Source organism: Ursus maritimus, unplaced genomic scaffold, assembly GCF_017311325.1.
Source record: "Ursus maritimus isolate PB19 unplaced genomic scaffold, ASM1731132v1 scaffold_2, whole genome shotgun sequence".
NCBI classification, from domain to species: Eukaryota; Metazoa; Chordata; class Mammalia; order Carnivora; family Ursidae; genus Ursus; species Ursus maritimus.
The window spans coordinates 88,943,060-88,957,433 of record NW_024424452.1 but is presented as its reverse complement, the minus strand read 5'-3'; the positions used below and the strand labels follow the sequence as shown (position 1 = coordinate 88,957,433).

Below are 14,374 nucleotides of genomic sequence, written 5' to 3'. Positions count from 1 at the left end.
TTACCTGAATTTTTTATACACATACACACTCATAAGTTTAGATGGATGCTATACATAATGTTTTATATATATACAAATGTATATGTGTGTAAATACATGTAAATATAAAACGCCAGATGTAGAAAAGATAGCAGAGTGGTTAAGAGTGGGGCTCTAGACTCCTACACAGATAAACCCAAATACCAGCACCTCATTTATTAGCTGGCTAATCTTGGGCAAGATACTAAAACCTTTCTGTGCCTGAATTTCCTCATTTTTAAAATGCAGACAATAACAGTTTCTAATCTAATTAAGATTCTTGTGGGGGTGCTTGGCTAGCACAGTCAGTAGGGCATGCAACTCCTGATTTCGGGGTCATGAGTTTGAGCCCCACATTGGGTGCAGAGATTACTTAAAAATAAAAAAAACTTAAGATTCTTGTGAAGAGTTCAAAGAACAACACATGTAAAGAGCTTAGCACATTCAGCAATGAGAGTTATTATTTCAATGATTTCAGGAACTAGTATCAAAAGAAAATGATTCTTTAACCTAAAAGATAATGAATGAAATACCAAATGTCTTGAGATTGCAGTTACAAACTACTTCATACCAGTCAGAAAGAAGGGGAAAAAAGCTGAGTCAAAGGGGACCAGATCAAGAATGTTTACATTAAACAAAAATATAAACAAAACATAAAATTCCTCTTTACAACTATTTTAAGGATGTCAAAACATTTTGAGAACAATGTATTAAAGAATGATCTTTGATTTTTTTTAAGAGAAAGCGAGCACATGCACGTGTAGGAGATGGGGGGCAGGGGGAAGCAAAGGGAGAATCTTACTTTTTTTTTTAAAGATTTTATTTATTTATTTGACAGAGAGAGAGAGACAGCCAGCGAGAGAGGGAACACAAGCAGGGGGAGTGGGAGAGGAAGAAGCAGGCTCCCAGTGGAGGAGCCTGATGTGGGGCTTGATCCCAGAACGCTGGGATTACGCCCTGAGCCAAAGGCAGATGCTTAACGACTGAGCCACCCAGGCGCCCCCAAAGGGAGAATCTTAAGCAGGCTCCACGCCTAGCACAGAGCCCCACAGGGGCTCAACCTCACAACGCTGAGAAAGTGATCTTTATTTGAAAGTACCTTTGATTCTGCTTAGTTTACTCAAATTTATGTTCAATAAGTGATAGTTACATATTTTGAAAAAGCATCCTTACTGCCTATTTAAATTTCCATAAGAAATTTATGGAAGAACTACCTAACCACATGAATTCTGCAACCATTTGTAAGAGTTATAGTTAATAGGGCGCCTGGGTGGCTCAGTCAGTTGAGCATCCATTCTTGGTTTTGGCTCAGGTCAGGATCTCAGGGGTCGGTTGTGAGATCGAGCCCAAAGGTGGGCTCCAGGCTCGGCGGGGAGTCTGCTTGAAGATTCTCTCCCTCTGCCCCTCCCCCTGCTCCTGCATGCACGCACATCCTCTCTCTCCCTCTAGAATAAATAAGTAAATCTTAAAAAAAAAAAAAAAAGTGCTGGTTAACAGAATTTTATTTAGTAATTAAGATATTAAAGGTAAGAAATAATAAATTCTATCATTTATCAGAACTTATAAACTCAAATGCCTATATAGGGCAGGCATCAGAAACAGTCACGTAAAATCAATAGGTAAGAACTAAGACCACAGAATATGAGGAGTAAAGTACTCACCAAAACGCATTCAAACTCAAGTTTTGTTTTTTTTTTAAATGTTGTGGCATATGTGTTCAGGCTGAGTTCATCTCAGGGGGCACCTGTTTTCACCACTTAATTTCAGATACGAAGTCCTTAGGACCTCTATGATATACATTTGTATGCAAACTTGATGTTTCAGAAAAGACACTAACAAAACGGAGTATTTCTGAAAATATTCATGCACATCAAAAACATCAGGACATGTTTCAATGACTTCAAAAAGGCAGCTGTACCTTTAAAGAGACCCTAAGCTGGTTATCTCCCCCTCTTTGTACTCACTATAAAGATATACTTTTATACATCACAATACATCATCTTTAAGGTTCCCTACAACTCTGACATTTTAAGATTCCAGGATTACTGCACAAAATTCCTTCAAACTAGTAAAACGTGTACCAATGAAATAATTTAATTATTAGCAAAAAAATCTGCAAATTGCTATATTCATGCATCACTGAAATGTTTGGCCTAAATATTTTTAATGAAAAGTAATACTCAATTTGCATTTTTGACATGGTACTGATGCCTTTATCCCACTAAAACACCTGTCGACCATGTTTTTTAAAAGTTTTTTAATAAAATACCAACCCTACCTTTATTAAACTCTTTCTAGATATTCTCCAGCAAATATTAGAAAAAGAGGGTACATTTAAGTGAACAATACCCAATACCTCCAAGGTCCAAAGTAATCTCTCTTTCCACTGGATTCCCTAGCACTTGCATTACTACTATTTTATACTATGATCATACTTCGCATATGTTATCTTCTCTAATATACTTTAAATTATGTAATGGCAGAAAGCATATCTTATTTATATTTTATCCGCATCAAAAAGCATTTTGTACTTGCACAGAACTGCTCATTAAAAAAAAAATCCAAGAGAAACCTACCATTTCTCAAGATAATGATGATCTCATGTTAAATGCTTTCAAATTCTGAAATGAACTGAGTTTTTACAAAATTGAAATTATTATAATGCTTTTAAAAATTCTCCACAATTCTGGGGCACCTGGGTGGCTTAGTCAGTTAAGCGACTGACTCTTGGTTTCAGCCCAGGTCATGATCTCAGGGTCGTGAGATCGAGCCCCACATCAGGCTCTGTGCTTAGTGTGGAGTCTGCTGGGGATGCTCGCTCTCTCTCTCCTTCTGCCCCTCCCCCCTGCTCACTCGCTCTCTCTCTCTCAAATAAATAAATTTTTTTAAATCTTTTTAAAAAAATTCTCTACAATTCAGAGAAGTTCTCAGTATCGGTAGCTGGTTAATATTTAAGCAACAGTATTTTGAGGTAGATAAATATCATAATAACTCTATAATCTAAGAAAATAAAACATTAAGAATGGTACTTAAGGGGCACCTGGTTGGTTCAGTGGGTTAAGCATCTGCCTTTGGCTTAGGTCATAATCCCAGGGTCCTGGGATCCAGCCCTGCGTCGGACTCTCTGCTCAGCGGGGAGTCTGCTTCTCCCTCTCCCTCTCCCTTTGCCCTTCCCTCCCTGCCCCAACTCGTGCTCTCTCTCTCAAATAAATAAAAAAAAATTTTTTTTTAAATAAAAGAATATTACTTAAGCCTAAGCTTGGTTTTAAACCTTTAAGAGGAAGATGATGTTTTTGGAAAGTATTATTTACACTCATCAAATCTTACCTGAGGATTCCAACCTGGATCTAATTTCTTAACTTCTGCGATATACTCCTGCATTGCTTGACTGGGGCTTGAATCACCAAGTGCTTTCCATGCTTCCCTACAGTAAAGAATATCAAAACGATCTATCATTATCTATGGAAGTAACACAAATGGCACATTCCTTTTTAGTATTAAAAAAACTGGCTTGCACATTTTAAGGATGTGAGATATAGATATAATAAGCCATAGATGAGTAACTCTCTTTTTGCCTTCACAATGGTCTATACCAACACATACCTTACACCCCACCACCTAAGGAGCCTTTTTAGACATTTTTTTTTCTAATCACCCTCCCCCATGAAATTTTATAACACAGATATATTGCATATCAAATGAATTTAAGACCATGAACAACTGTAATACCCACGATTTTATAACTCCCTGAAACCCACCTTTCATCCCTATTGAGAATGTATGATCTATAGACCAATAAAAGTAGTTCCCACCTTATATAGCATTTTGGTAATATGGGAATTAATCACACACAAAACAATATTCCCTGGGAAAATGCTTTGAACTTCGTATTTAAGCTGTGAGAAATACACCTTCCCCTTTGGCTGTTATCTATAAGCTGCTAATAGCGGATCCCGAGGCAGGGAATTCAAAAAGTGAGGGGTGGTAAGGACAGAGGTAAGAATTCTAGTAAGTTAGAAGGTAGGGACTACTGGCAGTATAAATATCAAGAGTAATATTTTAGTCCTGTGCCCCCTTCTGAGTCATCCTTTTCTTCTTTCTTCTGTAAACTGCCAAGACAGGCTCCTTCTTGGTCTTGCCCTGCCAATTCTTTCTACTTCCAACCAGGAAGCAGATCCACTGATTCACTGTAAAACACAATTCAGGGCCATGGTTTTTTCACTACCTTCCTGCTCCCATAATGAATATAACATCTTTCTGAGGTTTTCCAAATTTATTTTTACTGCCTCTCTTGAGAGTTACCTGTATATATCCCAACACTCTACCCCTAAATGTATCAGCATATATCAAACAGGAAATTTAACATCAATACTATTATATAAACATAGACTACCTTCAGATTTCCCTGATTTCCCAATAATGTCCTTTATAGATTTCTTCTCCCAGACCAGGAACCAATCAAGATTCGCACATAGCACTGAGTTTTGTGTATCTTTAGCCTTTTTTGTCTTCCATGATATTGATATTTTTTAAGAGTCCAAATCAGTTGTTTATAAAATATCTCTGAATTTGGATTTATCTGATTGTTTCCTCACCTACAGGGTGTTCTTGCCAAAAATGAATAATCATGATTAGAATCAGATGAAAGGTTTTGGCAAGAGCAATATACAGGCAACGTGTCCTTCCCAATGTATCACACTGGGGGCACATGGCATCAGTTTGTCCCCCCATCATCAAAGATAAGATTAAGGACTTGGCAGAAGCAGTATCTCCTGTTGTCTTCCTTGTAATTAAAAAGGAAACTGAGGGTCAGATTGCGTAAATGCTCCTCAGTAGTTTTTCATCTACTGGTTCCAGCATCCATTAATGATTCCTGCCTGAATTGTTAGAGTGGTCATAAAATCAAAACCTGTTAAAATTGCTAAAAACAATGAAAAAACAGGCAAGCATAGGAGAAAAAATAATGCTGAAGTTATGAAATTTCATAAATTAAAACAAAAAACTCACAATAAAAGTTGCATCAGGTATTCTCCACAACAGTAATTAAGTGTCAGAGAACATTTTGTTACCATCAGCAAAGAAAGCTTCTGCCAGAACGGAAATCAAAGCACTGCTTCCTTCACTGTGAATGTCCTACACACACAAAAAGTCAGCTGAACGAAACACGGGCTTAATGACAAAACTGATTTACATTCAAGTTCAAGCTTTGCATGTCTTTACCACTGGGTAACAAACAGTTCATAGACAGGTAACTTGTCAGGGGACCGCATTTTGAGTAGCACAGCTCTAGAATGTAAAGTTAGAACCCATTTTTAGCAGCACTCTTCCCTCTTCAACCATATTTCATTTTTTTTTAAACCCTATCCTTTATACTTTTAATTCCAGGCCTGATGCTCCAAAGTTCTACCGCCTGTAAGTAAGGGTCCCGATTTTATGCATTATCTTTTTCACTTATACAAGGTAAGAGTAAATAAAGCCTCATACGATAAGGAGGAATCTCTGAATTAGAAGTAAAAAAGCTGGGGAGGGGATCTGTTTATGGATTCAGGAAAGAAGGGGACTCAGTATCTTCTCCCACCCCTTTCTTCCCAACTGGTGATTATAAGCACTTCACTGTGGTGTGGATGGGGCAAGGTGCAAGAGAGCACTAGAGGTAAGAAGATAAAATTGGGGCCGGGGAGAAGAATAAAAATGGGGATTTATCCTGTGCTTCTCCTTTCCCATCCTCCTGTCCTTTCAAAGATTCCTCCACAGGGCAGAAGTGGTGATCCATTAGGGGCTGTATGACAGGATAGGAAAATCTCAAGCAATAGCTCTTACTATCACTCTCTAAGAAGCTATTCCTATGTAAGGAGTGTATGTCTGTCGTGAACTATGTATATACCAGCATCGTGGCATGAGAATCCTTTAGGAGACTTAGCTAAAAGAGGATTCTTTTAATCTCTCTCCCAATTGCCTGTTGTTAGCACAGTCTACAGCAGAGAGATTAATATAAAAATAATTCTTTAATCTGCTCACTACTTTCTAATTCCTAAACACCTAAACCACTTCCAACAACTTCATTAGATTCCAAGAATTTCTTACCATTTTTGCTTTCCTTCGAAATCAAAGAAGCTTGGTTTAGGAGTATTACAATTTCCAACTTTGACCTAATTGAAGAGAGGGGAAAAAAAATAAATCAAGAACTTATTTTTCGAAGAAATGCCAGAGAAACTTTTTATTTTCAAATTTATTATGTATACTCAGTAACTGTACGTTAGAAAATATTTGTATCTATATAGAATAACAAAATTTAACACTCTGCAAAAGCAAACAAAAAACAAATTTTAAATACAGGCTGCTTTGGCTTACTGCATAAAACCACTGTCGTCTAATACTGTGATACCTAAAAAAATACAAGTGACAAACACCTGCATTCCTTTTTTTTTTTAAAAGATTTTATTTATTTATTTGACAGAGAGAGAGAGAGACTGGCAGCGAGAGAGGGAACACAAGCAGGGGGAGTGGGAGAGGAAGAAGCAGGCTCGATCCCAGAACACAGGGATCACCGTCCTGAGCCGAAGGCAGACGCTTAACAACTGAGCCATCCAGGCGCCCCAAAACTTGCATTCCTAAACTAGGAGACAAATTACATATACAAGGCAAATTATAAATATAGATTATGTAATTCTTATTACCGTTTATCATATAGAAGAATTTCTAAATGTGCAATAAACAAGCTTTAAAGTACAGTTTTATCAGAATTCATAATATTGTTTATTTATGCTGATTCTCATTACACTATCAGCATTTTATCTCTCCCAAATTCCAGGATAAAGCACACTATTTGTAAAGTATCCTATTATGAAACTAATCAATGCAAATATAGATGCTGACAGCCTTGCAAAAAACTTTCAAGGGTTTTTCAACAATATAAATTCTATCCACTCCACAATAATCTTTTCTTGTTTGTGGTCAATACTTATTTGTAATCCTCAAATGACATTTGTAGTGAAACTATATGATATTTCCATTGTGAATAAACATAAATGAAATTCACACAAGTGCAGAATTCACTATACAACCCCTGATTCCCACTGCCAAAAGTAATCTCTTTCTGATGAACTCTCAGAGCATTTACTCTGTATACCTCTGTTAGCACTTTCTACTTTTACCTGGTGTTAGAAAGTTTTGTGTAAAGTCTCATCTTTCTATCAGAACACAGCCTCTAGGAAACCATTCTTAACTCACTCATTGCACCCTATATAGTGCCTAACCTAAGGCAGTAAAAGATGTTTGTTGAATATGAAATATGTCAGGCATGTGTTCAACCAAATACCTGTTTTTCCTGATACCACAATCCAATCCCCATCTACTTCTCAGAGAGCTTCTCGCCATCTACTATTACTTTTATACACTTGAATTTTGCTAAAATCAAACTGATGGTCTACTCGCTAACCAGACTGATCTTCTCACTGCTTTAAGGATTTTTATTCTGAGTTTCGCTCATGTTACTGCCCTCGTCTGAAATGCCTTCTCCTTTTCCTTCAGCTTTTCACACCTTCAGTCCCACTCATGGTTCAGATTGTAAGAATCCTTTCAGTCTACAATGATGTCATCCATCTCTGAATTCATAACAAGTATCATCTCCATCATTTGCTTAGCAATTAATCACATAGCCCTCTGATGAATATTAAAATGTACACTTACACAGCAGCAGCGCAGTTATAAGGGGACAGAAGAAAAAATGAGAGCAGAAACTGCCTTTCTTGATGACCACAAACCAAAAGCTACATATATGTTATGGCAAATGAGCCATACAACAATCCTGTTAGGTTTGCCATTACAAACTTATTTTATAAATGAGCACAGAGAAACTGAGGAGGGTTGTTGGAGTTCACAGATTAGCAAATCCTGAATTAGTACTCAAGATGTGAATTTGGGACGATTTGACTCCAAAGTCCAATATTCCTTTTCTGTAGCACTCTGTTTTACATGCCACATCAAATTTAGGCATTTCCAAATCACTTCAACTACTGGATTGTTAGAAACATGAGAGAAACTATGACACATCATAAAACAGCAGTCATTACTATTCTAGTTTTTTATCCAGACACCAGCCAATGGTGTCATCCAGCTAAACGTTACATGTACCGTGCAACTTCGGCCCAGGTGCAGGGGACTGGATGTGTATGAAAGTGATATAAACATCTTCCTTGAAGAGAAAGCGGGGCTTGTCCTTCCCTTTCCCTGAGCCCTAGCTAGGACATGCACGCAGTGATGATGAGCCATCTCTGGCCATGGAAAGAAGATCTGAGAGGAATAGTTCTCAAACTTTTTGATCTCATGATCCCTTTACACCCGTAAAAAATGAGGACCCCAAGGAACTTTGTTTATGTGGATTATATATCTATCATATTTACATTAAAAATAAAAAGATTTAAATATGTGTATTAACTAATTTAAGAATAATAAACTCATTAAGTTAACATAAATAGCAAAATTTTATGAAAAATAACTGCATATTCTAAAGCAAAAAAAAACTTAGTGAGAAAAGTGACATTGTTTTACATTTTGCACATCTCTTTAATGTCTGCCTTCATAGAAGGCAATTGTATTCTCACATCTACTTCTGTATTCACTCTATTGCAATATGCTGCTTTGGTTGAAGTATATGAAGAAAATGTGGCTTCACACAGATACACTGTTACAAAAGAAAGAAGTATTTTAGTAGCCTTTTCAGATAATTGTGGATATTCTTCTTTGATACAACACCAAAACTGGACAAGTGGCAGTTTCAAGGTTAGATGCAACGTGGGCTCTGTGTCATATCGTTGAATTCTTCCTACTGCTACATTAAAATCCATTGGTCTGACTTGCACTTTGAATGGATCTTTTACTCATATATAATTTGTAACATTCCATGCAACATTTGGAAAATATGGTCCACTGAGTTATGCATTCCTTCCAAATGTTGACACATTTCGTTATACAAGAGCGAAAGTTTACAATCATCAAAATCACCATTAATCTCATCAAAAAAGTTCTTAAGTATTAGGAAGCTGTCAAGTTCATGTGACAGACACAGATGTTCCAATTTTCACTTGAAGGCTCAAACGTGACCACTGGCAACAAATACTGTCAGTTGTTTTCCTTAAAATGACAGGCTCACTTCATTTGCTTTGAAGAAACCATCTGCCAAATATTCAAATTTGAATAAGCAGTTTATCTGTGAGTTGTTTTATTAAGGAAGAATGATGTTTCATGAAAAATGTGGCTAACTCAGCTTGCAACTCAAAAATTACACAAGTGCTTTTCTTTAAAATAGCCAACATAATTCAGTGTGCAGAACTGCCTTGTGTGTACTCACCATTTCAAAATGCACAATATTAAAAAGACTTGTATTCAAGAGTTAATATTTAATAAAAATGAATAATTTTTACTGCTTTATCAAAGACATTTTTAAGTGAAATTGGCCTTTTTTTTTTTTTTACTCTGAGTACATGGTGGTAAAATATATGACTACTAGTACAGTTGCTGCCACTGCCTTGGTTCATGCTGATGCATCAGCAGTTTTATCAAATAGAAAAAAGGCAAATACTGTCTTAGTATATGATGAAAATAGTTTTGATCTTATAGATCTCCTGAGAAAGTCTCAGGGATTCTCAGGGGTCCATAATTTGAGAACTGCTGCCTTGGGGGAATGGCTGAACTACAGGACAGAAAAAGACTAAGCCCCTGGATGACCTCATGAAGCAGAATCACCCAACCAGCCCTAAGTCACCTGTCTCCAAACCATTATGTGTGATGAAAATAAAAGCTCAGCAGCTGACCCTGTATTCTGACACAGAAGCTTTTGTATTCCCAAATTCGAACAACAGTTCAGGATCAGAAAAGACTGGGTAAATAAAACTACAGGATTTTAGGACATGATGAGCAACACTTTCCAAATCATTAAATAATGACTTTTAAGCTATAAGGCAGAATTATAAAATGTGCCACTTTAACAAAACACCTGAACTCTGCTCTGATATGATATATCCAATGCCCTTCAAACAGAGTGTTTTAACAAAGAGGGCTGATGGCAAATGCTAGTGAATCACGTGTGGCCAGGTTAAAGTAGGAGAACATGCTGAGTATCCTCACCGTGCTACTGCTGAAGGCTCCTGTAAAATGAAGCTAACGGGGGTTTGAAGTTTTCATTGTCCTAGAGTTTTCAAAGGTGTCAATTAGTTATCTTTTGCTGGGAAAGTGTAGGCTAACACAGAAGACCAAAAAACTGTTCAGCGGTGTGATCTTTCTGAAACCTCACTAAAAGATGATTTTCGAGCCATAGGCTTATCTGAGACTAAAGAACTATGATGGGGGCACCTGAGTGGCTCAGTCAGTTGGGTGTCTTCCTTTGGCTCGGGTCATGATCCTGGGGTCCTGGCATCGAGCCCCACATTGGGCTCCCTGCTCAGCGGAGATCCTGCTTCTCCCTGCTTGTGCTCTCTGTCAAATAAATATATAAAATCTCTTTAAAAATAAAAAATAAATAAAAGAGCTACGATGTGAGGTAAATGTAGGGCTCTGCCTAAGAAAAGAAGGTTCACAGCTCATTTTTATTATCTTCCTGGGGACAACTTAATTCATTCAGCCTCCAAAATACAGTGCTACTCCAAATACAAAATGTAATTGTTTCCTGAGAAATTCTGATCCACCATGCATCAACTATATTGGAATTTCAACTTTATTATGCTAACAAAGATGCTATTTTTTAAAATTTTATTTATTTGACAGAGAGAGAGAGAGAAAGCACAAGGAGGGGGAGTGGCAGAGGGAGAAGGAGAAGCAGGCTCTCCGCTGAGCAGGGAGCCCTATGCGGGGCTTGATCCCAGGACTCCAGGATTGTGACCCAAGCCAAAGAAAGATGCTTAACCTACTGAGCCACCCAGGCACCCCCAAAGATGCTATTTTTAACACTATCTCAAAATTCTGTTAAAAATAAAATATTCAGGAGCACCTGGGTGGCTCAGTCAGTTAAGTATCTGACTCCTGATTTCGGCTCAGGTCATGATGGGGGGAGGGCGGCGGGGTCATGAGATGGAGCCCTGCCTGACGCTCCACATTGGGCGTGGAGCCTGCTTAGGATTCTCTTTCCCTCTCAAAAAAAAAAAAATTTAGAAGAGATTAATGAAAATTGTGTCCCAATATCATATCTAAGTAAGCATAAGCTTATTCTCTAATAGCAAAGAATTTTATTTTCAGATACAGAAAATTTCTGAACACCTTAACATCAAGTTCTTGAATGGGTGAGGGACACGTCTCTTCCAGAATATCTGGATGAAGTAAGAATACATGAGACAGAATGGTTACCAGCTAACAGGTGACTACAGTTCACTGGTAACTCAGAAATCACATACTAGTAATGATGACACTAATATCAGTAAATAAGTTATGTCCTAGAAAGAAAAAGAACGTTCTCTAGGGGATTTGGAGAAAAACAGTCTTATGCTGACCAGAGAATTATTAGTCAGACATGTTAGAAGTCCTAGCACAATGTTCAATAAACTCTTCTTGGTATATAATTGAAAGTCTCATTTTAATGTTATTGGGACAGGATAAATAACCAAAGAGAAAAAAGATATCCAGAACTTCTGCAAGAAAGCAAATTCCAAGGCCAATTCAGGGGCAATTTTCATTCAACACTATTAATTTATACCATACGTATCTATAGCTATGTCTCTCAAGTCACTTTAACCGTATTCATAATTGAAATTCATCAATCATCAAAAGAAGTTTTACCTCTATGCAGTATATTCAGTTGAAGAATACAGAAAGACCCTACAACTATTTTTTTCTTCAAAGAATACAGGAGGAAATAGATACCAAGAAGCAAATGAAAGCTTAAAATCATTTAGTAAAATAAAATGGGCTATTCCCCAGAATGTCATTGCTTCAAGTGTTCCAAAGAGCTGGAGTTTTCCCAAAATGTTATTTAACTCTTGTTAGCAATTTTTCACATGTTTAAATCTAGACTCCTGAAGTAACTTTCTAAGTCTCTTGAAGGCAAATACCATGATGCTTTTTCTTCTTTGCACTCCCTGTAGGCATAACACCCAAGAGTTTTGCACATAAAAGATGTTATACAAGTATTGGTTGATTATGATAAAACAATTATTTCTCTTTCTGGTACCTCTGACTCTTTGAATGATAAATTAAACATGTTTTATAAGACATTCCGATTATAATTTCCAGGTAAAGTTAGAGCCTTAGACAGAGTCAGGAGCTACAATCTAGTTCTAGTTCTGATTGTTGGTATGACCCCAGGCAAGTTATCTACTCTTTTTGGGCTTACCTTTCCTTTCCAGCAAAAGAAGGGGATTATTTCACCTGGTGCTTACTAGCTCTAAAATGTTTATAATCGTATCTAACAGTCAGAAGCCCATTCAGCCAAAACGTAAGTCTAATATAGTTAAGATTTTAAAAATACAATAACAAAAGTATAATACTTTATTTTGTATTGCATCACCCTTTTATTACAATCATATAATTCTCTTGGATCTCACAATTTTTTTTAACATTACTTTCATATGACCATATTACTTCCAAAATTACCGCCATATGACCCTTCAGAAAGAGTGAATGATAAATCTTATTTTATCATCCTCATTTTGTAGGGGTTCTGAAGCCGGGAAAAGCGTAAGTGCAAGGTCACTGTTCAAGTCAGGGAAGCCATGGAAAACAGTCATTCGGTGTCCAGCCAAATATCATTCCCAGGAGAGCAGACAGGCCCTTTCCATCTTCAGAAGGATGCTAATCCTTAGTAGATGATTACACATAACACACACGCAAACTTCCTTACACCTAGCCATCAACCAAGCACGCTTACTATTAGATTTTGGAGGGCGGAGAAGGCCTCTTGTCGCTCTCCCGCATCCACCCCTTCCCCAGGACTTTACCTGCTTGTACCTGGCATACAGGTACAAGAGCTGCTCCCTGCTGGCCACTTGAACCAGGCCTTGGAGGTGCGCTGCAGCCTTCTCAAAGAGCTCTGCCAGGCTCCCGGACGCCTCGGTCTCGGGGCTCTGGAGGGATTCCACATCACCGGAGTCGTCCCCCGAGCTCAGCTCTCCGCCGCTGTCGCCCGTGGTGGCCCCCGCGGGCAGGAATGGCGAGGCCATGTGTCCTCCCTCGGTCCGTCCCTGTGTGTCCGCTCAAGTGCTCCTCGGAGCGGGTGTAACGCCGGCTCGGGGGCCTGGTCCACCAGTCTCCGTCCCGAGCCCGACCTCGAGTCGCACCCAAGCTCACTTACTCCTCGCTGCCTCACGTAACTCTGCCTCCCTCCCACTTCTCTCCCGGGCGTGCAGGACAGGCTCCGTTAGTCTCGGCGGCTTGCCCCGGCCGACCCGGTCTCCTCCGCCTGCCTCTGGCTAACAGCGCGCTCGGGCTCCACTCGGGTGCCTCCACCGGCGAGGGGGTCTCGGGGCTGCGCAGCTGAGAGATCCGGAAGGGAAGGCGGCTGGCGGCGCGGGCGGGCCAGGCGGGGCAGAACGAGGAGGGGGCGGCGTGCACGCGGGGCGGGGCGGGGCGGGAGCGGCGTGAACGCGGGGCGGGGCGGGGCGGGGCGGGGCGGGGCGGCGTACGCGCCTGAGCACGCGTCCGAGCGCGCGCGCGGGGCGAGGCGCGGCGGCGGCCTCGGCGCCGACCTGCGAAGCGTGGGCGGCCCTACGTGGGGCGCCCTCTAGGGGAACTCGCGGGGCCGCGCTCGAGAGATGCTGCTCGGGGAAAGTGTCCTCTGTCGTTGGGATGTCCACTATTCCTTTCACTGAAATTACTAGTCACAAAGTCTGGAAATTGTCCTCGGACTAGGCCATCGGGGTGGGGAAGAAGGCCGTCTATTTGGTAGTGTAGCGATAGGAGCGGAGCCGCGGGAAACACCGAACTGAGGACGAAGGTTCCGCCTGCGTCCGCCTCCGCGGAGGGTGTGTCCCGGGCGTCCCCACACTGGCCTCGGGTCCCTGCACGCGCATCTTTTGCTTGAGAGCTTGGCTTTAACTTGAATAATGGGTGAAAGTTTGGGAGGTGGGAACTTCACCGCCCAAGCCGTGTGAGCGAATGTTTCAACCGCTCCTCTCCCTGTCTCGCTTTGCACGCCTGTGGAACCCCGCCCCCCACGCCTCAGGGCTGTGCGGGGACGCCCCCGTGCCCCCCGCGGTTAGCACGGGTCACCTCTGACAGGGCCTTTGCCATTGTGTTTTGAAGACGCTAAAGTGAAACCAAAAAGTATGATACAGTTCTGCCCTAAAGGAACTTACACGAAACTACGCAAAAACCGTAACATGATTATAACAATTAACTTTCACTTAGCGGTTATTATGTCCCAAGTGCTGTA

General features: G+C 40.0%; 1 protein-coding gene across 4 annotated transcripts in view; it reads right to left on the bottom strand.

Annotated features, from left to right (window-relative positions):
• ACBD6 (acyl-CoA binding domain containing 6) overlaps positions 1-13,551 on the bottom strand; it is a 198,279-nt gene extending 184,728 nt beyond the window's left edge. The window contains exons 1-3 of one of the 4 annotated variants that reach the window (XM_040636322.1): positions 12,942-13,551; positions 6,103-6,167; positions 3,346-3,442 (exon numbers count right to left, since the gene is read on the bottom strand). In XM_040636322.1, the coding sequence (XP_040492256.1) occupies positions 3,346-3,442; positions 6,103-6,167; positions 12,942-13,163 (384 nt within the window). In that variant the 5' untranslated portion in view covers positions 13,164-13,551. The remainder of the gene's footprint in view (positions 1-3,345; positions 3,443-6,102; positions 6,168-12,941) is intronic. The other 3 variants (XM_008701135.2, XM_008701133.2, XM_008701134.2) reach the window with 3 other exon arrangements.
• Between the last annotated feature and the right edge of the window lie 823 nt (positions 13,552-14,374).